At 30.5% G+C, this 24,661-nt stretch overlaps 1 protein-coding gene across 5 annotated transcripts in view; it reads left to right on the plus strand.

The window, feature by feature from the left end:
• Nucleotides 1-24,661, plus strand: part of LOC118197454 (uncharacterized) — a 157,464-nt gene that overhangs the window by 23,774 nt on the left and 109,029 nt on the right. For 4 of the 5 annotated variants that reach the window (XM_085822553.1, XM_085822557.1, XM_085822556.1 and 1 more), the window contains exons 4-5: nt 13,399-13,527; nt 19,892-20,023. In XM_085822553.1, coding sequence (XP_085678679.1) covers nt 13,399-13,527; nt 19,892-20,023 — 261 coding nt within the window. Of the gene's footprint in view, nt 1-10,974; nt 11,121-13,398; nt 13,528-19,891; nt 20,024-24,661 lie in introns of all 5 variants that reach the window. The other variant, XM_085822555.1, reaches the window with a different exon arrangement.

Below are 24,661 nucleotides of genomic sequence, written 5' to 3' on the forward strand. Positions count from 1 at the left end.
TTAATTCTGGCCGGAAGTAGAAAATAAGAAGTGATAGTAAAGATTTAAAATAAAATAAACGTTAGTAAAACTTAGGATCCTTACAATCTCTGCCACTTTATAAACTCAGATTGACAAAAGACTGATTTTTCAATGCTAGAACTTCCTGTATAACTGTTATTTATTTCAATAAAGTGTCAATTTCTCCTTCTCAATTAGCATAGTTATCAAAGAGATCTCCACACTGTGCTTCAAAACAGTTATTGTCCAAAGTCTGAGCTCTTCTGAATGCCTATTACGAGAAAGTTGTAAGTTAAGGTAAAAGTTTTTATGGAGATGATCGCTACCAGCAATGAGAAAGGAACAACAAATGCTGTTGAAATAAAAGTAGAAATGACACCATGGAAGAGAATGCCGAAATGAACTCTAATGCTATCTCAGATATGAAAGAAAGCACTGCTGCTGTTAAAAGGAAAATTATTGATGCTGTGAATAAGAACATAGTTGCTATAGAAGAAAAATTTGAACAATAGTTAGAGCAGCATTTCTCAAAAGTTTTTCAATAGGGGATCATTTTTGTAAATTAAAATGTTATGCAAACCATTTTACTCTCGATCCCCTTTAAAAGCAGTTATTTTAGCATATATTCCTACTAGTATACTTATGATTTTAATTGAGGTACATTTAATTTTATATTAAATAATTTAGTTAGTAGGTGTAAGTTTATATTAATTGTTAATAATTCAAAATTGTTAGAGTCTGGTAATCTTTATCTAAATTAACTAAAAATTAAATAAATGTCAGACTCACATTCAAGAGATGGATGAGATTTTCAGTTCTGGCATGATTGTTTTGTATCTGGATATGTGTTAGTAAGCTCAGGTCTAAGATTGGCACATACATCAAGTCAATTTGATTTGGTACTTTGTTTTTATTTGAATTACTGAGGAAAACCCTGTTGCGCACAGATACATAGATGCAAATTTAATTATAATTTTAAAGCATCATTGTATCATATTACATTTTCACTGATTAATGAGGTCCAAAAATTAATCATACATTCTGTTTGAAATTTCATTATAAGTCCTGTGTCATTTGTATATGTCACTGTCAGTTATAAGTTCAATTATAAATATGTCAATTATAAGTTCAGTGTCATTAACACATTGTATGTGAGAAATATATACGGTCTACTGGAAGTTCTGTCTGATTTTGGAACAAAACAAAATACAAATTTTTCTTACCATCAATAACCTTTATTAAAATAATATAATTGCCATTATTGTTAATGACTTCTTGCCAGCGTCAGGGCAATTTGTACATCCCATCTTTGAAAAATGATGTAACTTTTGATGTGAAAAATTTAGCTGGTGCTTGTTTGATGTCTACTTCATTTTTGAATTTTTTGCCATTCAAAAAATTTTGTAAGCACAAAAACAAGTGATAGCCAGAGGGTGCTAAGTCTGGAGAATATGGTGTATGTGACAGAGTTTCCCAGCCTAGTTCTGCAATTTTTTTGACGAGTCCCCAAAGCAGCATGTGGCCTGGCATGATCATGATGCAGTACGATGTCCTTCCTGTTGAAAATCGCCAGCCTCTTTTCTTGGACTGTTGTCTTTAAATTGTCTAATTGCTGACAGTATAAGAATTTGAATTCAATTTTCTGAATTGAGCCTTTTGTTCAGTTTTAAAAGCTCATAATATACTGGTCCTCGAATGCCCTACCATATATACATCATTTTCCTTATTCAGGGTCAAATTTGGTTTAGAGGTGAGAGGGCTAAGTTTTCTGGGTTTACAATATGCCCTTTCCATTACGATGTTTCCTTGGGTGATCCACTTTTCATTCCCAGTTAACATTCGGTTCAAGAAGGGCTTCGGAGCAAGTAGAGATGTGCATATGCCGACTCGATCATTCAAATTCTTCTGACTTAATTCATTTGGCACCCATCTTGAATATTCCCACACCAATCCTATTTTCCGAATATGGTCTGAAATGGTTTGCTGAGCTGAATTAAGCCTTTCTGCGATCTCCGATGTTGTTACAAAAGGATCTTGCTCCAACATGGTCGTAACAAGACCGTTGCTGATCAAAGATGATCGCTCAGAACGTGGCTTATCAGAAAGTTTGAAATCACCTGTTTCAAATTTTTTGAACCACCTTCTGCATGCCTTATCAGAAACTGTACCTTCACCAAACACTTTCAATAAATTTCTATATGCTTCTGTAGCATTTCTTCCTTGTTGAAATTTGTATAAAATACAGTGGCATAAATGAACTTTATCAATGGCCATGGGTACACTGTTGCTTCACATTTAAGACTAATGTGAATCAACTTTGTTTTAGTTAACGTGCTACTTCAGTATGTATACATTAAGTGATAAAAATAGAGAGCAAACATACGGCAAATAAACATGTGCTTACATATCGAAAATTGTTGTCATAAAACAAACATAACTTTCCGGTAAACCAAATACTTTTACATTTTTTGTAGTCTGTGATTAGAGCGTGGGTCATGTAGAAGTATGTATATAGCAGATTTGTACTGGAGAGCAGGTATTGTACAAATACGATGGGAATTGTAAATATGTAAGGTGTTTGTGTTGCTAGGCAATAATTTCAATTGTTTCTTTCTAGAAGTTTAGTTTATCAAGTTACTTGCTTTAAATATACTCACATGCAATTTGTTAATTGTTCTCTTTCATTCAGTTACAGTTTGTTATTTTTAATATTGCAATGAAAAGAATCCCAACGATATGAAAATTCATTATATTTACCATTTGGAAAATGTGTTTCAAATTGTGAACTGAGAGTTTCGAGAAAAGATTTTAAGGTTGGAAATGGCGAAATAATTCTCTGTTTTACACAACTAACCCATAAATCAAAATTTCTTTTAAACCCCTTTATTTACTCACTGGCTCTGAAAACAGTCAAAGAACTACTTGTAGGCAGAGATTTAACTGTTTAGTTTTGAGAATACATTTGAAAGACATGATAATGTAATTAGCCATGTGTCATCAGCAAGAAATAATGTAAAATCCTTGTTAATTTCATTTACAATATAACAAGCTTTGGTATCTGAATTCAAAGAACTTTATGATCAAAGCCAACAAACTTCAAAATGAAGAAGAAGCTGTGCTCGCTGTTCATATCACCACAAAGATATGAAAATATTCTGCTTTTCAAATATTTTTCTTCGCCTTAACAAACTTGATTATTAAGACACAATAACACGCCGAATAAATACTACTTCAGAAGTCAAACTTGATTATGTTAATATTGTCTTCTAACATAGGTCTGAATTTAGATGGCATATCATTGGCTGGCAGTTTTTTTTTCTTTATGAATGAAATAGTTGGTTCAGGAAACATCAGATTACACAGCTCTAAATTTATGTACATTGCCACTGTACTTTCCATAGAGCTCATGAGCCCCATTCAAACAGAAACATATGCATTTTTTCCGATCAATTACATGCTCTTGTGTGTACTCATTTAGGACTTTAAAAATTTGCTCTCCAATTGTATGAGTTGGCAGTCTTTGAAAATTGCATATCTTCATGAATGTCATAATTAAACTCATTATCTGATATTAACAAATGAACTATGCATCAATCGAAATATCTGTTGTCTCGTCTGCCTGAAATTTTATTCTACTGTTAAGTCCACATTTTTCATTATTAGCCATGTTATTAATTCAGCATGTAATAGTGTCATATGAATGAGGTATATTGATGTACGTAGAAAAATTTTCACTAAATATAATTAACTGTATCTTTTGTAACTGGAGATATTGTTGTCTCACTTAAAAAATGAGATATCCTGCTATTCGAAGTGTGAAGACTTGTAATATAAGAAAATTTTAACGTCTTTTTGGTTGTGGAACTTATATAACTTATAAAAATAACTTTCATTTCTTTATTCAGTTTTTCAGGACATCATTGGAAAAATTCAGTGGGTTTACTTTCTACACTTGCATGTTTTATTTCTAACCCTTGTCAGAATTTGAACTAAGAGCCTCCTTACTACTAGCTGGATACACCAAGAAGGCACATATAAAAAGAAAGAAAACATTTTGCATTACTTTTAAATTGTCATAAATAATCAAATAAAGTTTTTTTTATTATGAAACAGTGCTTCATGATGTATTTCAAAGTTGGAAAGCAATAATTGTATTTTTTATAAATTAAATTTTAATTTTTTTCTAATTTAGGAATTTTGTAGTTAATTTGGCACCTTTTCTAGATTTTTACCAGAAGCTAGTGCCTTACCATTGTCCTGGCTGTGTTGTTCCAAGTGATATTTATGGATATTTTGGTGGAAATAATTCTTTAACTATTATTATTGACTGATTGTTAATGAAAATTATTGGAAAGTAAGGTCAATAAAAGTACTGGAAGGATAAATATGGGAATTCTGTTCGAAAATCTGAAAGATAGTCAGCTGCTTTAATATGGTGCTATGAAAGAAATGAAAGCATTTAACCAACACCTTCTAGATATTTATTCTTTGAGACAGTGTTGATTTGCCAGCACATGAAGTTTAGTCTTTGAAATCATGATGGCACTTTAAAACAATTTTTTTTTGTTCCAAGATACAGAATAACAAACTTCTAAAGTGTTATATAAAAACTTTTAACATTACTTAAATTATGTTTTAGGTTAGTTTATGTTGTGTATTAACTACTCATGAATTTGGGTGCAGATTACTTAATTACTTACTTCTATTCTACACTTGGTGCCTGGCATAGCAAAAGTCGAGAATAATGCAGCTTAATTTTATTAAGTAGTGATGTTGTTCTATCTGATCAGTGTGAAGATATTAGAACTCATATAAACATGTGCATAATATGATACAATTCTATGACAGAAATTAATTTTTAAAGTCTGTAGTGAACTTTAGTTACAGAATGAAAATTGTATTGTTCATTACTAGCTCTTTTGGTTAGTATTAACACTTTGACTGGCTACCCATTACGTTCTAACTCTTACCATCTGCCAGCATCATTTGTGCAGATTTTTGGTTTTAATCAGCTCCCTTTGCATTCCCAATGTTCAAATTAGAATAAACTTCTATAGAAAGAAATTATATAATCATAATTAAACTTTACCATAATCTTAAATTTTTCATAAAAAGTCATTCTATAAAACCACTTAATAATACATTTTAATTATGTATTACAAACATCATGCAGAAATGTGAAAAAAATTATCTAAAGGTTTTAAATAAATCATATCCATAATACTAACAGAACAGATGTACTTTACAGAATACCAACTGATGAATGTTGGCAGATCAAAATTATTTAGGTATTGCTGGCTGATAATTGCTGCCAAGTAAAGTCATGTTAATATGAAGCTAGGCGATTCATTAATTTCCCAAGTTTTGTATGTATGAAAGCAACTGGTAATCGCTGACTGACTACTCTGGTTATGTGACTGGTTATGTGATTGATAGGTAATTGCTGAAGAAAAGTCATATTATTAAAATGATAGCTGAAGTCACTTGCTTTGTATTTGTGCATATAGTGTAGCAGCTGGTTATCAATTAAATCAAGTCAATGTTTATGTGATACTGGCATATATACTTGCGTAAAATGATAAATTCTGGAGTAAAATCTAATCACAAGAACCCATATAGTTCAAAACCATTTGACTATCTCCACCATGTTTTGCTGAAGGTGTAAGATTCTTCATTTTATTGTTAAGTATTGAGTTTTTGCCACTCCATTTTCTTTTAATAATTCCCAAAGTATTTTTCATCTGCAAATATAGCTGAAATGAAAAAATTTTGAGGCTTTTTAATACAGATCTTAGTGAACTGTAGTTATATCTTTGATTCGCTTTATCGAACTTCGATTCGCTTACTAGTTTTCTTCTAGCTATTCGTCCACAAAAGTTATATTTCCTGAAAATTTTTCTTCTAGTTTCTGAATTATAAGATTTGCTAAATATTCATTGAGCTTTGAGTCAATGGGGTTTCACTCAAAGTCAAAATGACTTCACTAGTTTTAGGATTATAAATAATATTTCTAACGATCCACTTTTCTTTGTGTTTAGTGAATCTTCTTGGATGCCTTGTTCATGGTCTGTTTTCAAGGAAATTGGTTTCACAGTATTTCAGAATTAAATTGAACAGTGGCTTCTCTTTTAAATTCAGTAGTTCAATTATTTTCTTCTCAGATTTTCTCGATTACCATAAAAAATTTTAATTGTTTGCTTGCATCAAAAGAAATCTAAATTTTTTTGAGCCACGTAAACAAAGCAGCTTATTATCTTTTAACTCTCTGCATTTGAAAGAGTTGTATTTGATTCTTGAAGTGGCATCCAACCTCATTTCAGTGGCAAAATTCCACGAACCTCAATGGAGTGACTTCTGATGCAAGCAAAAGATTGTCCCTTCCCACCTTTATAAAGGGATAATTTCCTTTTTGTTCATCCTTCTCGAGAGTATAAGATAGGACCCGATTTTTGGGTGAACTTGTGTACACTTAAGGAGTTATAATAATTTTGTTTACTCCTTTTATACTTACTTTACACAGGGCGTTTATGCATTTAGTGTATTGCAAACTGTGAAAGTCGACATTTTGCATATTTGTTTACTGGCTGGTATATAATTTTAAGTTAGATAGATATCTTTTCCAGATTTAAAATCCTTCCAGTTGTTTTATAAGAAAAGCCTGCTAGAACTGGCTCTTTATAACTTTTGTTCTGCAATGCCTCAATACTTTTTTCACCTTTTTTCGTATGGTACTTAAAATATCTCATTTATTCATTATTGTTATTTAATATTATTCCTCGTTATAGATTTAGCATGGTATTTAGGCACAAAATGCAATGAAAAATAGTTTATTTTGGAATAAAGCTGAATTTTTATTGCCAAATGTTTGGAGGTTCCTTATGCCCCTATATTTCTTTGAGTTATTGCATACCATACTGCAGAGCATTCTAATTTTTAAAAATGATCGCCACCAAAAATGATTGAGAAACACTAGGGCATTCTTTTGAAGAAAAATTCACCAGTCAAATAAAAATAAATCAATTGACTACAGTGTTTGGCAGTTAAGGCAGTGTTTCTGTGAGGCATATCTACCAATTTTCGTAAAATTTTGATCATTTCTTGAGGGGTACCTCTAGTTTTATTGGCAAAATTAATGTTTTGCGAATTTTGCATTTTGTTTCGTAAAGGCATTAAACATTTTGCTACTTTGACGATTTCTCACCAAATTTGTATTTAGAGTGTACTCTTCTCAGAAATTTGGGTTAGCATAAAAATTTGATGTTTTTATTGTACAAAAAACAATTTTTTCCTTTTGTTTTTTGCTGCAGGTGAATTCTTATACTGTGCATTGCCAGCTTTGACGATAAATCAAAATTTTGCGATTGTAAGATCAAATTTATCAATGAAAACTGTGATTTGGTGATTTGTGAATTTAGCGTGATCAAATTTTATTTCATTTTAACAGATCCAAGAACATTATACTGATATCATAAAAATAACAACAGCATGTCAAAATTTTGTTTTTTAGGCGGAAAATATATTAAAATATTATTATTTCCATATGTTGTGTTTTAAAATTTTTATATGTTATTAATTATTGTTATATTATAAAAATAACAACAACATGTTAACATGTTTTGTTTTTAGGAAGAAAATATTAAATTTTTATTATTTCCATATATCATGTTTTAAAATTGTCTCTGCTGTTCATTTTTGTGATTTTGAAAAATTTAAATAAGATAATAAATATCGTAAGGGATAATTTTTAATTACTTTTTAGTAAGAACAAGAGATCTATTGTAATTATGTTCAAATGAATTTCTGTGTAAAATTGATTTTATGCTTTAAAAAATTTTAAAAAAAAAAGTTTTTTTTAAAGATCTTCTGACCTAAATGACAATTCTATTCAGAGCTTTTCTTGTGATGGATAGACTTGTTACTCTGTTTTAAAATTGCCGGTTGTTTGCAAGCGGAATTGCCTTTTTCTGCTTTTGATCCCAAATGTCTTTTTCTGACACTTTTCTCTTCCCTTTGTAGTAATTTTCAGTAGTCTTAAATATGGAAAATACAACAGTAATTCTAATATTGTCATATGGACAGGCATCTGTAAAAAGGAGTTTTTTGTTATAAAGAAATTGTAAACTGACAATTTAAAATATTCACCTCATATATCTATATATACATTGTATCATTTCATAAAGTTTTCTAAAATTATTTTTAATATTGAAATTGCTTAAGAAATAAGATTGGTAATTTTTGCTTATTTTAAATACTATATGCAGTTTTTTAGAATAAAGGATTTTTTAAAGTAAATAGCAAAATTAAGAGATGAAGCAAGAACTCATTAGGAAAGAATATGTTTGCATAAAGCAAAATTAAATTCTTCTCCAAAGGGATATTATTGAAAACATTAATAAATTAGTACATATTGTAGCAGGTAATGCATAGATTAATAGAAATACTGATTTGTTTGTTAAAAGAAAAAAATCTAGAAATTTAGTGAACATTTTAAATGAAATTTGAAAATTTTAGAAATATAGTGAACAAGGAATATTTTCTTTGTAAGATTTAAATAAATTAAAATATCTTAAAAAATATTTCAGATGAAAAAGATACAAAGATTTTATTCTGTTATGAACTTTTTGTATTTTTTAATATGTGATTGTTTTAATATTTTTTTAAAACTAATGCAATAAATTATCTTTTATTGTAAAATTTTCTTAGATTTTGATTCAAATAATGCATCTTTTGGTGAATAACAAATAACCCTCCGATTTTCTAATGAATTAAATAATGCTTTAAATTAAAATCACTAACCAATGTACCTGTGTCCTGTAAAATGTTCAGCCCTTGTTTTCAGTCCCCAATGATTTGTCTCGAATAAATTTTTATATGTGTTAATACTGATGTTAAATTTCATCCATGGCACAGAGAAAACTAAAATTTTTTGGCTGCTCAATGATCTCTCTCAGATTTTTTTTACTCTTATTTTCAAAAACATCAGTTACAAACATAAACATTGATCAGCTGCATTTATAGTGCTTTAAAATCGAAATGTCAATTTATTTAAATTTTCTTACCTACATATGAATATTTTTAAGTATCTTTTTTAATGTTTGTAATATTATTTGTAATTTGAACTGGTTTTAAGGCTACAATAATTTCTTTAGTAATTCATAATGGGGGGGGGGAGATCAAAACATTTAAAATAACATGCAATGTTAAAGTTCTTTTTTAAAGTATTGCTTGTAAAAAATAAGAAAGTGCATAATTATTATTTTTGGAATATGGCTAGCTGCAGCTACACATCCATGCCACACACATTTTTTTCTGCTTGCCATTATTTTTGTTTCACCTTTTTTTTTTTTTTTTTTCTCTTTCCCTTTCTGAATCATATTAACCAAAATGTTGATGTCACTCTAATGTTAGGCTTAATAACTAAAGTAGAAAACTAAAGTAGGCAACTCATGTCTTAAAACTCATTCATTTTAAAACTAATATCAAAAGAGTTCACAAAACGCAAATAAAATTAGATCATAATAATAAAGCATATAGCATCCTACGGAGCATATTACTAAAATTTAAAATTCGTGGTTTTAAATGTATGAAAATAACATCTTATTTGTTTTCCAAAATGAAAGTTTTAAAACTTAGGCTCTCATTTCAAATTGTTTTACAAATTGTTGCCATCCACAGTTTCAAAACGGAGAATAATTAAATTAACCATTTAGGTATTTTCAGGTATTGAATTAGTTTTATTGTGTGTTAACAATATGCAAAAATTTTGTCAATATTCTTACCCGAAGAGCAAAAAATTTAAACGAAAGTTTGGGACTTTTATTTACAACTCCAAGCAGTAACAATTTTTACAGGTGAAGATATTCGGAGCAAATCACTCAGATAGTTTCATTAGTTTACATCCCAAATCTAAATAGTATAGCGAATATAAAAAATCTGATGTGGATACCACATGACTACCTTCTATGGTCTATTAAATTATACACATTTTTTGCCGCATTTCATTTAAACTTATTTCCTCAAATTTCATTGGAGATATATTTCTCATTCAATTAATTCAGTTATCACTTCGCGGCAAAGCAAAAGTGCATAAAAACTCAAAACATCTTCATTAAAAATGGTATAAATACAGAAAAACATAAAATGTCAAATATAGTTAAAAAAAAAAAGAATTTTAACAGTTAAAATTAGAGTTTCTGCTCAAAAACAAGCAATTCGGTCAGTGGTCAAAAAAGCAGGTTTTTCAGTGTACAAAACTAAAAGTCTACTTTTGGTCCCACTCAAGGAGCCGGATTTAGACTTGATAAGGCCCTAAGCTATTTCAGATATGGGGCAATTTATAAGTCTGTTATACTATATTTATATTTTAATTTTTTTGGGGGCCCCAAGAAAGTGGGGTTTCTAAGCTATAGCTTGTGTAGCTTATATGTAAATCATGCACTGCCCACTTGGCAAAAAGACTTGAAGGTGCAAAAACTGAATTCACTATTCTTCTGAGTTTCAAATGTAAACAAATACGGCTGCTATGGTAAGAAAAATTAGGCTTAGCTGCGCTTAAACAACTTTTAAATTTTTGATAATCTACAATTAATTAACTAAAGGCATAAAAACCTTATGGAATCTTATGGAACTTTAACTGGAACATAAAAACTACATAATGCAATCACTTTTAAAGCAAAAAATACACAATTTAGGAACATATCTGACTAAAAAAAATCTAAGCTCACTGAGCCAGGTAACAGGGTGATAATATATATATATATATATATGTAATATCACTAAGTGCACAGTCATGAATCTGGTACTCTTAACTTCTGGCTATAGATATGGCAGAGTGGAGAAAGAAGGAATAAGATGTTGACAAAACTGTTTTTGGCAAATCACCATCTTTATTTTTAGGCACATCAAAAAGTATTTCTTTGGCAGACAAATTACTTTTCTATCATATTTGAATGTAAATAATTTTTATATATGCAGAAAAAAGGCTACGACGCCATTTTAAGCAGGGAAGCATAAGCGGCATAGAGCTGTTTGCATGGCAGAAGTCAGGAAAAAAGGGGAAGTGTAGTACTGTGACTTGGCATTTATTCTTCATATGTACAGAGAGCATTCTAAGCTATTTGGTTAGTATTAGTTTTAGTAACCTTTTAGAAGTAGTGTTACTTAATTTGGAATGATCTCGAATTTGGGAAAACATTTGAATTTAGGGGGGGAGAGCACCAAACCTAGAATGTTAATTTTGAGGTCGCCAATTATTTTTTAAAGCAGCTATCATATATTGTTAGATTTTAAACATACATATACATAATTGGTGCAGCTGATTGCAGTGAAAAAGGGAGGGTACTTTTCTGTTTCGCCAGCGCAAATCTCGCCAAGCAGACTTTGTTGGCGACAGCATACAGTATACACATAAAAAATTTTAACAAATGTTAGTTCTAAGAATTTTTTATTTTGAAGGCAAAAACATTTTAATATGGTTTAAAACGTTGTAAAAAGCCAATAAATAAAGATAATAAATTTGTAAAAAGACATTAATTTAAGAATTTACTATGCTTTCATGGTTTAACATCCTGATTCGCCGGTTCGTATCACATGACCCCCAAGTGATCTTATCTCATGTAAACTGCGCTACAAAAATCTAATTCTCTCAGTAATTATCTATATTAATTTCAATTTAATCTTAAATTAAATCTTATGGAATACAAGTTTAATGCAAGAATTATTTCAACTTGCACAGATAGCTTATTCAGAAATTATGTAAAACCATAGTGCTTTACTTTGCTAGTGCATTCTCATTAGATTTGATGAACTTAACCCTTGATTTTGCCTTTCCTATATTTTCGCCTTCTTTTGAGTGGTGTGATTGCACCTAATTAATTACTGCGAGTGGTCTTAGGGCATAAAATTTAATTATATTGTAAAAATTCTATGTAATTGTATGCCAGGATTGAAAGAAACAATCAATCTGATAAGAAAAGGCTGTGACTTGTTTTGAAAATGAAGATTAAAAAGTTACCAGCGAAGATATTTCGTTTGGCCTTAGTTGTACCATTATTGGCGACTTTATCATTTGCCCCAACAAAACAGAAAAGTACTAGCAGGAGTTGCACAACTACATGTTATAACGGTCCCATGTACAAAATTTTAACATTCTATGGCTACTCATTCTTGAGTTATGTGAGATACATTCATACATATGTACATACAGATGTCAAGAAAAATCTCTTTTGAATCCATTTTAAATCCATTTTACAATTTTTTTGGGTAAAAACAGTCCTTTATTCTGTCCATACATACAGATGTCATACAAAAACATCATTTAAATGGTTTCGAGAGCATTTGAAATGTGTGTTTTCGTTGAAATATGATACTCAAAATTTTTTGCAGTTGCAATAATTCCTTTATTTTGTATAAAGAAGTAACAAAATTATGGCAGCACTTAATACTTTGTAAACATGAACACTGATAAACGGTATACATATTTGCCTTTTCTAATACAGTATGGTTTTTAAAAATATAAGACTTTTTTAATAATGATTGTTTTATCTTCTTTAAAATATGTTTGATAGTTATAGGTGTAAAGTATTTCATGAAACTTTAATCATAATTTAAAGTTAAGTACTTGAAAAATTATTTTCAAACTGTAGTTATTTCAGACCCTTGCATTTGTTGGGAATGGCTGAAATTCATCATACCAAAATTCATCAAGCCATCTTATCACTGAGAATGTTACCTGGGAGGGGGAATAAATTGCATTTAAAAGGAAGAGGATATTCCGCCCAATTTTAATGGAGAACATTCCGAAGAATGGATCCTGGGTTTCTTTTCTTTTTTCCCTACCACCAAACCTCTTGCAAGGAACTCAACAGTATTTTATGTGTCCTAGTTGTACAAAGATACTTATACATGTGAGCATTTTCTGATTGCCCAGCATAAGTTTATGGCATTTAGGTCTCCTTCTACCAAGTTATCATACCAGCGTTTTAAAACTCATCATAGCAGTATTTTATTTTTATGACAACATGTTTTTGCTTTAGTCTTGGAATGGTATTGCAAGAGTGAAAGCAGTTGCATGAGTAATATCTTTAATTGTATTTGCTGACAGCTGCTCAATTTTTTACACTGCTGGTCCATAAATTTCCTTAAAAAATTCTTAATTTCCATTTAAAGAAATATGTATGAATCATGTTTAAACAAAATTTTTTATTGATGTTGGGAACATAATATATTAAGTTTGTGACATTTGTGCAGAAGCTGTATTGTTTTTAGAATATTATGCCTAAGTTTAATATTTTCAATGCAATTTTAAAACTTGAAGTAAACTATATAAGTAGATGCTTTTAAAATTTTATTTGCCTTTATTTTTGTGTATTTTTTCTCCTAATTCTATTTATATTTCAGATGGTGGGAAAGATGCTTTCCGAGAAGTAGGTGGTTTAGATTTTCTTGTAGAATTTCTAACTGCAACTGATAATTCTTTTATTTTGGATCGCTCATTGGAAACTATAGCTTTTGTTATTGATGGCAATGGTGAGAGTCTCATAATTAAATTTCATGCATATTTGGTATCGGAGATTTTATTTTTGTATTATTTTTTATTTATTTATTATTATTATTTATTTATTATTTGTATTATTTATTAGATTTTATTTAAGAATTATATGTATGCAAATAAATCCTTTGTAAATGTATATATCAGGTTTTAACAAAAGTTTGCCACCACTGCAAATATTGTCTCCACAAACAGTTCACGATGGCATGTTTAATCATATTTTGTTGAACGATATTTAGCATTTGAAAGAAAGAGACTTGCTTAAGAACACTGTTGTGAAATTAAAAAAAAATATCATTATCATTAAGTACAAGGTGTCTGAAATAAAACTATCATGCTACCAAATTAGAACCATCATTTACTTCCAGTTCTGTTGCAAAAAGTCAGCTACAGAATGCCACCAAATCATGTGTACAGCTTTAGGTACTAATATTGTATCATATGACACTGTGAAGGTTTGGTACCGCAAGTTCAAAAACAAGGACTACCACCTGTGAGAACTTGTGGAGGAAGATTAATATGTAACCACTCAAGAGCTTGCTAAGGAGTTTGATGCTATTAGTCATGCTATGCATTGCATAAACTTGATGTGCAAGTTCAGTTGCTTAGTACTGCATGAGCTGACTTAAGCAGTTAAGGACAGATGTGTTTAGGCCTGCTCTAATCTGCTTGAATAATGCAAGGACAAAATTCTGGACCAGATAATCACTTGTGATGAAAAAGGGATTTACAGGGATTTACTTCAACAACACAGGCCAAACGGGGGTTAGTCTTTGCCCGCTGAGCCTGTTAGCTATATCGCAAAGCACAATTTGTCTGACCCCCCCCAAAAAAAATCATGTTTTGTATCTGCTGGGACTACTGTGGTATTATCCAAAAAGAGTATCTGAAAAAAGGTAAAACCCTCGACAGTAAGGTGTACAGCGAGATGCTAGTCTGTGTTGATTCTGCTATCAACGAAAAATGTCGAACTGAGTTTCTGTGCAAAAGGGTAATGTTCCATCAAACATGTTGCTGGTGCTATTTTTTGTTCTGCACAGGATGTCCAAAATGAGGTTTGTCTGATTTTGAACTCGCGGCCCCCAAGTTTCTCCACCGAAGGCTTTGAAAAACTACCAAAAAGTTGGCAGAAAATAATAGATTTGGGTGGTTAAACACTAAGCAATTTTTTTTTTCTTTCTTTTTTTTTTCTTTCGCACTAAGTGTACTAAGAACGTTTTTTGGAAGAAAATTTTCTTTGCAGCCAGATAAAAGAAACATAAAAGCAATTTGGTCTGATAAGAATCAAATTTGGGCATCAAGGCATTAAATGCCAAACCATTTTGATTATTAAAGCTATATAAAGATAAAATAATATTTAAAAAAGTATTCTTTTATTCAATACTTGTCTGTTTCTTCCCCGACCAATTTGGTCCAAAAAGTGTCATTTTTTAAATTTCAGTTTTGTATGTAGTTTAGCTTTAACTATTTTAATTTCAATGTAATGTTCTTAACTATAAAATTTAAGTATTTAGAGCTTTTCATACATTTAAAATATTTATCCACACCGAGATGCTACGCAAAGAAAACAAATTTTACATTTATTTTTCACAGTAAAAGGATTTTTTTTTTTTTGGGGGGGGGGTTAGAGTTTATTTGAAATTTTAAATTTGCACATTTTTTTCTTGCGTATTAGATATCTGTTTTATATGACATAATTTAAGGACATGGAAGTATGAAAAATCATCCATTTTCATCATTTGGGCAATAGAATCTGGTTTCCTTTTGTATTCTTCTGCTGTTGCCATTCTTTTTTTTCCTAGTACTTTTCTTTTCCAGCTTATGTAACACTGTCTTTTAGGTCTCATTTTGTTATCTGTTGAGAGAATCATTTTGAGAGAATTCTTCTGTGAAGTGTCTGTTAAATGAAATCCCAACTAGCTCCAGAATATTCAGAGAACATTCTATTCAAGTGTTTTACAAATGTGTCAAAAGCATTTTTAATCACAATTAGGATGTCCAATATCAGTGTTTGTGGTACTTTCATGTAATGTGTAATGAATGCTTTAGAAAGAATGTTTGTATAGCATTCTATCAGAACTAACTTTCTTCTATGTGTTACAATTCTTTAATATAAAGCATGTCAGATACTGGTGTTACATTTTTATGTAACATGTAAAGAACTTTTTTTTAAGAAACACTCATGCTGTGTTCTGCACGAACGTTATGAATGTCTAAAATTCTTTAATCTATGATAGCACACTAAATACTAATACAGGGGGAGCTTACACAATTTTAAGATGATTTTGGGACTATTTAATTAACACTTAAAACATAAAGTGTATTTTTAAAAAATATTCAGTTTGGTAGCCTTTTTTCTGGACTATAAGTTTGCATCATGATTTCCATGGCTTTTCATAAAATTTCCAAGGCTAATGATTTCCATTCCTCTTCTACTACTTTCCAGAGTCTATTAATTGTAATAGGTTTGTGCTTAGAAGTAGCTCTTTTCAAGACCATTGGTGAAATGTCAGGGGAATTTTGAAAAAGTATATCTACAATATCTGCATCAGTGTTAATTTTTTCTATGAATGCAGTGGTACTTTTTAAAGTACGACATGACAGTTCAAAGTATGAAAATCATTGGTATAAAGAAAGGGAATTTCTTCTGTAAATATTGTATGTAAAACCTTTTCTTGATAATTTTTGGAGTTGATTTTAAACAGTTTTTCCACATTCTTATTTTGATTTTTTTTACTGTAAGAGAATCCTGCAAAAGTTATAAACCCCTTACTGAAAATTTCTTTCCATTGATGGAACCAGGTCTGTGTATTTTTTTCTGTTTGTTTTCAATAATAAAAGTTCCAATGTATTTCCATTTATCTCTTGCTAAACAGTTTACAAACTACACAGGGTTCACCCACATTGCCTGGCAAAAATTGGTGAAGATTATGTTGTTCAGCTTTTTAAGTTGTAAATCTTGATTTATTATTTTATTTATTGTTGTTACAGATGTATTTAGAGATTTTGATTGATTTCTGCATCAGTGGGTCTTCTCTTGTTGCTAATAATTTAGCTTTCGAAACATTAGAAAGAAGTAAATGTTTGTTCTTTTTTTTATTATATATCATTGTTCTTGTGTGATACTTGAGTTGTTTCATATACGAGGGTTGGAACTTTAATAGTGGCAACTATTTATTTACAAGGAATACAAAAGTGATTCATGTCACCATGTTTTACAGTCCTTCAATATAGTCGCCAGCATTGTGTACAACCCATTTCCAACGATGTGGAAGTTGCAGAATACCTGTAGCAGCGCCTGTTTTGTTGATAGTTTGAATGGACCGGTCTACTGCCGCAAGAATCTCAGGAACAGTTTGGAAGCGAGTGCCACGAAGTGGTTCCTTCATCTTAGGAAATAAGTCATAGTCACAAGGGCTTAGATCTGGGGAGTATGGTGGATGGTAAAGCACTTTCCAGCCCCATCGCTTGAACAAATTAGTCACAGCTTGCGCTGCATGCAGCCGAGCATTGTCATGCAAAATGAGAGAAGCGTTCTGCAGAAAATGTCGCCGTTTTTTTCTCAAAGCTGGTCGGAGATTGTGCTCCAAAAATGAGCAGTAATACTGCGCAGTGACAGTCTGCTGTGGGGGAACGGTATGCGTTAGGATGACACCATCGCAGTCGTACGTGAGAATCTCCATAACTTTCACATTTCTGGGGTTCTGACAAAATTTCGAACGTCATGGTGACCCGTGATGACGCCATTCGTTTGATTGGCATTTCAGTTCTGGCTGGTACGATCGGGCCCAAGTCTCATCCAATGTAATGATACGCCGTAAAAAAGCATATCCTTTGCGCTCATAGCACTCCAGGTGGGTTCGGGCAGCATCGTATTGTAGCCATTTCTGCATTTCCGTAAGTTGATGTGGAACCCATTGTGAAGCAGTTTTTCTCATGGACAGGCGTTCCTTCAGAATGTGCAGCACAGTCGTATGTGCTAATCCTGTTTGTCCGGCCAGCTGACGAATTGTTTGGCAGCTATCACTGTCCATTAGTGCGGCAACAGCTTGCACATCTGCATCGCTGACACTCGGACGCCCTGGCCGCAGCATGTCTGCCACGTTTTGGCGTCCTTCATTGAATGCTTTCACCCATTGTGCTACGGTTCTGTAAGGCAATGCAGATTTCCCGCAAGCCTCTTGAAGCCCTTGATGAGACTGCCGTGCTGTACGACCTCTGGCACATTAAATTTTTATACAACGTCGTTGTTCTTGTTTTGAAAGCATCCTGATAACACTTACTTTAGACTGCGAGCTAATACAAGGATTCGTTCTTTGCGTCACTTCGCATGCACGTGACGTAGGCAGGACGAGTCTTTTTGCTGAGAGGTAAGGTAGGTATGTAGTTTATGTGTGGTATACGCGATATTCTTTGGTTTTGTTACGTAGTGTTTTTTCAGCTGTGTTGCCACTATTAAAGTTCCAACCCTCGTATTTGGATTTATCTTTTCAATAAAGCCATATGTAACAACAACAACATTAGAAAGAGTACGTAACCTCTTTCGGGTATTTGTTTAGAGTCTTCTTTCCTTGTAGAAGTAGTGACTGACAATTTTTTCTTTCTGATTAATCATGTTTCTTATTTTGCACTTAGAAATTTAAATACCATGCATTTCATGTTTTTGAATTATGGAATAGGAATATTTCTCTTCAGAAAGCACAAAAATGTAATCTTCCATCCACAACTTGTTTACACACGACATTTTGAAAGAAGATTGTGTTTAAAACTATCAGACAATATTTCTCATTTCAAACAATAAGTTGTTGCCAGAAATTTTTATTCTAAAAACATATGCTTTTTTTCAGTTCTTTATCAAATTTATTTTTAAAATGCATAAATGCTTGCCACATTAGTAACATTTTGCAACTGATTGTTCTTTTTACAACTGATTCTTCATTTTACTCAAGAGTAGAGAATGCAAAAATTCATATCCATAAAACTGTACTTCACAAATGTTCAAATTTATGGATTGAAATTTGCGCACTGATGCAGAGTTTGTGATATTCTCTGATATGTTATTAATGAAAACAGATTGCTGTGATCATGGGAAGAAACAGCATGCAATGCCAAATTTGTGCAATTCTCTGATGTTTTTTTTAAGTGAGAGTAGATAACTTTTTTCATGGAGAGAACAGCAGCACAAAAAGAATTATGTAAGGATTTCACTGTTGCTTCTTATGTATTAGTTTGATGTAAAATTAGTTGGCTTGTAGTTGGTGAGTTTTTGGAGGGGATGACAATATTCAGAAACTGGTTTATACATATTTACATTAAAATTTTACTTTTCTACTATAAGCCAGGAAATTATTTAAAGAAAAGTCAAGATTTTTGTATATTAATTTGATTTACATGTATTTTGCTACATATGTCATAATTTGAAATGTAATCAAATTGTTATACTGTAAAAAGGCCAACACATATATGGAAAACCATTGTTTGCAAATTCATCTGAAATTGAACTAATGTTGAATTGTGCATGCGTGCATATGAACAAAGTTAAGTAATGTCTCCATATTCTACAAATCTAATCAACAAATTGGATGTGATATTTCTCATATCATGGTTAGGTTATTTGCAAAGATTTAAGAGAGATCAGTTACTTTAAGAAGGTATTATAGCAAGATTTTGATACATGACTACTCATGTTTATAGATCTATCAATGGGTCATACTCTTATTTTAGGTTAGTACTGAAAACCTTTTGAGGTATGTAATTTAAAAAATAAATTAATTCAAAAAAAAAAAAAAAAAAAAAAAAAAAAAAAAGCTTATAATTCTTTTTTTACTCTTGAAAATATTTTGCAGTCTTAGATGACATAAATGTTTATCATATTAATAACTGCAATAACAAACTCCTTTTCCTTCAGTATTTTATCAATACTTTTCAAATTTGTGTGTTAATATGTGTGATAGTTTGTGTGATAATTTGTGTGTTAAATTTTTAAAACTGCAGTTTAAGAAAATATTTTTATATATGATGTGTATTTCTTAAATATAACTGTAGAATAAATTATCATTATAGAAGAGTGTATTTATTTTGTAAATGTGTTTTTGTAGAGATTTGAAAAATTGTTTTTTTTATTGTTTTCTAGAATTGTTAAAAAAATTTTTCTCAAGTAATTTTTAATGTTATTTATAAATTTAGATATTTGTTAGAATTATGCTTTTAGAATATAATATAGAAAAATCTGTTGTTTTGATTGTTTTAAAAGGGAAAAAGTTTTTAACTTGAGTGATTTTAAATTGTGAATAATAATCTTTGCATACATTCTGCTACAAGTTTAATAATTTATTTTTTCAGTGCATAACCAGATTCTTTTAACAAAAAAAGAAATTTTTGAAGTCCTGTCAGCAATCTTTAATAATCCAAATTTCCAGTCTTCAGTTTTGTTGAATGCTATTTTACTTTTATCTGCAATATTATACCAAAATAGTAAGTGATGAGCAAAAGGGTTTGCTGTTTATTATCTTAAAAAGAAACAGGTAATATATTGCTCTTATATGGAGTAAATGGATGTGCTAAGTTTTTTTTTTTTTGCTTATGATTTAAATTTTTCTTTCACATACTGAGGACAGAACCTTTTAGCCTTTCATCGCTGAAACCCTAATGTAGTCAACACTGAATTAACTGCAGAGATTAATTAAACCCTATCTAAAAAAATTAAATGAAATTTCAAACTGAACGAGAAACATACCAATGTAAACTTTAAAATCAGACAAAAAACAACTTCAGTTTGCTGTAAATTTTGAATAAAACTTTATTAGTTTCAAAAGCAGTCAAACATAGGTTATTTGTCTTAAGGAGTTTTGCAGAATTATGATAAATAGCAATATTTCACATAGAATACAATGGAAGAGCAAATTGAAAAAATATAATACCATTTGTTAAAGAAAATATCCATGAAACAGGATATTAAGAATATGAAAGCATTGAAAACTGGATTGTAATTAATGCCATTAACTAACAAGCACAAGTTTTTGGCATGCAGAAAGCTTTAAGGAAATCCAATTCACCAACTGAGAAAGCATTGTAGATAATTTTCACAAAATCAAAAATAAAATTATAGTTAAGTGTTTAAGTGCCCAGCTATGATTAGTTATTTCTCTTTTTTAAACATACTAGCTGCTTGTGTTGCCAGGTGCCTAAAATAGTTATAAAAAAGGAAAAAATATGTAATGACTTTAATGACATCAGTTACTGTAATTTCACAAGGTCAGTTAGTAATAAATAATAATAGAAATGAAGAACTGAATTTATTGCTTTTAAATTGTTTGTTTGTTTTTCAATAACCAACTGATGAATTTGAAAGAAAAATCTCTTACACTTTGCCAAATGACAACACACTGCTACATGGTTAGTAAAAATATTTTTTTTATTCAGTGCCAATACATATCAGAGAGGATAAGGGTGGGGCAAGCAAGGACTTGCCTCATGTGAATCACTAGAAGGGACGCCAAATTGGCCATACAAATTCCAAAATTCCTTTAATTATGTTTTTAAATTTGTCAGATATTATTATTGGAAATAAGCTTCGGCAAACTTAAATTAATAAAACAATAGGAAGAATTGCAAGAAAACCTGGAAATTAATGCAATGTGCTTGTTATTTCTTATTTATGCAAAAATAATTTTTTAACATTTTCATTTGCAAGTTATGAATAATTGGTTATATTATTTTTCTGAATTTATAAAGCTAGGATTAAAAATATTTTAAGAATTAGGGTATAATAATGCTGTAAGAAATATGATATTTTGATTTAATACATTTATTTTTGTTTAATACAAATATAGCTATTTTGATATATGTATATAGGGGCACGCATTTACCTTTTTGCCTCAGGTGAAAACATAGCTTGGCATGGCTCTGACACATATATTTTAAATTGCTGAGTTTGTTGATTAAGCATAAAAGACAAATATGCTTTACCAAGTAGCAATTGTTCTTTAAATTGCTAAGTTTTCTGATTAAATTTAAAAATATTAATGTTTTACACTATGTTGAGGGACAAAACTTTGCTTTTAAATTGCTGCTTGCTAATCAAAATTTCATTACATTTGCAAAAAACATAAAATAAAAAAGTAAGCAAATTAAAAATTCAAAAATCTGACTTTGAGATGCACGTCTTTGGGTGGAGGACTGTGTGTGTTAAAAATTTGATAGCTTTAGGTACCACTGTTTTTCCAGAATACAAGAAACATAATGCATATATGTACATACATACAGATTTTTTATGAGATTCTATGTAATACTAAATGAAATTTTTTGAGACTCTATTAGACTGCAAGTTATTGCTTTGTCTGGGTGAATTAAGTCCTATAGACACATTTTACACATTTGTAGAACGATTTAGGGACTATTTAATTAATGTTTAAAATGTAAAGAGTATTTTTTTAAATGTTTGATCTGATAGCCTTTTTCCTGACTGTATCGTGACTTCTGTGATCGAAGACTTCCAAAATAGATGATTCTATGACTTCCATGATAGAAAAGAAGAATAAAATTTCCACAGTGTATGCATTTCCATTCCTCTTCCACTGCTTTTCAGAGTCCATCAATCATTGTGGGTTTGCATGTAGTGAGAGCTCTTTTCAAGCGACCACAAGTGCAATAGATGGACATCAGATGAAATATCAGAGGACTTCTCAGTAATATGTTGAAAATGTTTGTATGCAATATATGTATTAGTCTTCATTTTTTCAAGGAATGCAGTGATACGTTTTGAAGTGTGACTTTTTACTTTGTCTTGATGAAGTTTCACTTTTTGAAAGTCATTGGGATAAGGAAATGGCATTTCTTCTGTATATATTGTATATATCAGATGTAAAACTTTCACCTGATAGTACTTTAAGTTGATTTTAACATTTTCCCACCTTTCTTATTTTTAAGAACTCTGGAATAATCATAAACGCCTTACTGAAACTTTCTTTGCTTTGAAAGAATCAGATTTGTACATAAAGAAATGGAATTTCTTCAGTACTTCTTTTGTATGTTCACTTGATAGTACTTTGAGTTGATTTTAACACTTTTTCCACTTTTCTTATTTTTAAGAACTCTACAACTATCATAAATGCCTTACTGAAACTTTCTTTGCTGTGAAAGAAACAGATTTGTACATTTTTTCTTTTTGTTTTTGATAGTTAATGGACCTTTTTTTTTTTGTCACATTCATTTAGGTAAATCCATGCTTCTTCAAAGTGCAATTCTATTTATTTCCCGCTAAATAGTTTTCATACAACGTTCTACAAACTGTTTGGTATTGAGTCACATGTCTGTTAAAGCTGGTCAACACTGTGTTTTTTAACTTAAGTTTCTATTTTAACTTTTTAAGTTGTAAATCTTGGTTTATTATTTTACTCATTGTTTTTCTGTTTAAAAACTTTGCAGTTGATTTCTGATTCATCGAGTTTTCTCTTGTTTTTAATAATTTAACTTTAGAAACATAAAAAGCAGTAATTATGTTTTTTAGATATTCATTTGAAGTTAAGAACTGGAAATTAGTTTATGGTTATTATTAACTGGAAAAAGCAATGTGTGAAAACTGGACCCAAGATATGTAAAGAGCTGGCAGGCAGAAATAATATATACTTCAAATCTAAACTTCAGTAAATTTACACATAATTTAAATTGCAGGATATTGACACAATCAATGTGTATTGATACAATATACATTGATTTCGCATTTGCAGACTCTCAAATGAAGTCAGCAAAGATTTACTCAGAAGCTGTAAGCAATAGTAAAAACCTTAGTTCATATCTGATTGATTTTCAGAAATAAAATCTGCTGTAAAACCCTTGCATTTTCTCTCAATGTAGTCAAAACAAAGTAATTTATTGCCCTCGCTGCTAACTGTGCTAGACTCTATACCCTATTCAAAGTTCTCTTAATTAGCATTGTATTTCTCTATTATTTCTAATTTAAGCACTCCCTCTTATCTACTAATCAAACACTGGGTATTGTATTTTCTTGCTTATTGTTCAGTAACTCTAAGCTTCAAAACATTTCTCATCATAATTTCCTCATGGTTTTGTTTGATACCAAATCTTTGTTCACTAATATCCTGATGTAAAGTGTTCTAAATTATATAGAAACTAGATTAAGTTAATTTTTTATGTATTAAATAGCTTATTTCCCCTATGGTTTCGTCTTCCAGAACAATTGCTATATTAAGAAACTGAACCATGGGGTGTCCTCTCAGTCCTGTTCTTAAGCTTATTTAAATGCACTATTTTGATTAAACAATGCTTAAAATTCCAATTTTTCCTTTTGGATTCATTGTATCAATACACATTCACTCTTTTTAATGGCAGTTAGCCATGATTTACCATGAATATTATAGATCCTGTTATGCAGTTCATTTCTGATGTGTCCAGTTCTCCTTTTTATCATTTATTTATATGAAACAATTCTAATTTTGATATCACAATGTATCAGAAACTACATCATAGCTTATGCCAGACACTATAATTCTAAAGAACAAAAGTAATATCTTTGTGTGCTTTTGTTTTTCATGCTGTCTAAGTTTGTTCCTTGTCTATCCTTGATCAGGAATTGACATAGAGAGCAATTGTAATTTTTAATATATCAGATTATTAAAAATTTTTCCAGTTGTGATAAGAAAAAGGAACTCTTCTATCAATAGTCAATATATCCTATCAGTGATAATGCAGCAGAGTAAAATGTAAAATTGAAAAAGAAAGTAAACTCCTTGATATTGGTGTAGATTTTATATAAAATTGTATCAATTTCAGTACTGTTCAATTATCCCCACTGAACCCACTGAAAAGTACTGATGAGGTAACGCACCTTGTCACTAAAAAGTAATTGTACGAGAACTCGCAATGTTACCAGAAAGTTTTTATGTGCAACCCAAGTATAGGTGAAGCATCCTGTCAGATGGTTGTCCATTTCTCTGGACATTTTCACCAGTGGGATTACAGATTATGATCCCTTCTGTGGTGACTTCAGTGTTTGAGCATAGCAGTAAGCCAGATATTGCAGTTTATCTGCATCAAAGAAATCTCAAACTTAGTTTTTTTGCACACATGGAACATAATGTGGCTCACTTAAAG

This window comes from Stegodyphus dumicola, chromosome 8 (assembly GCF_044657685.1).
Source record: "Stegodyphus dumicola isolate Sdum_Otavi_A_Nest chromosome 8, ASM4465768v1".
Taxonomy (NCBI): Eukaryota; Metazoa; Arthropoda; class Arachnida; order Araneae; family Eresidae; genus Stegodyphus; species Stegodyphus dumicola.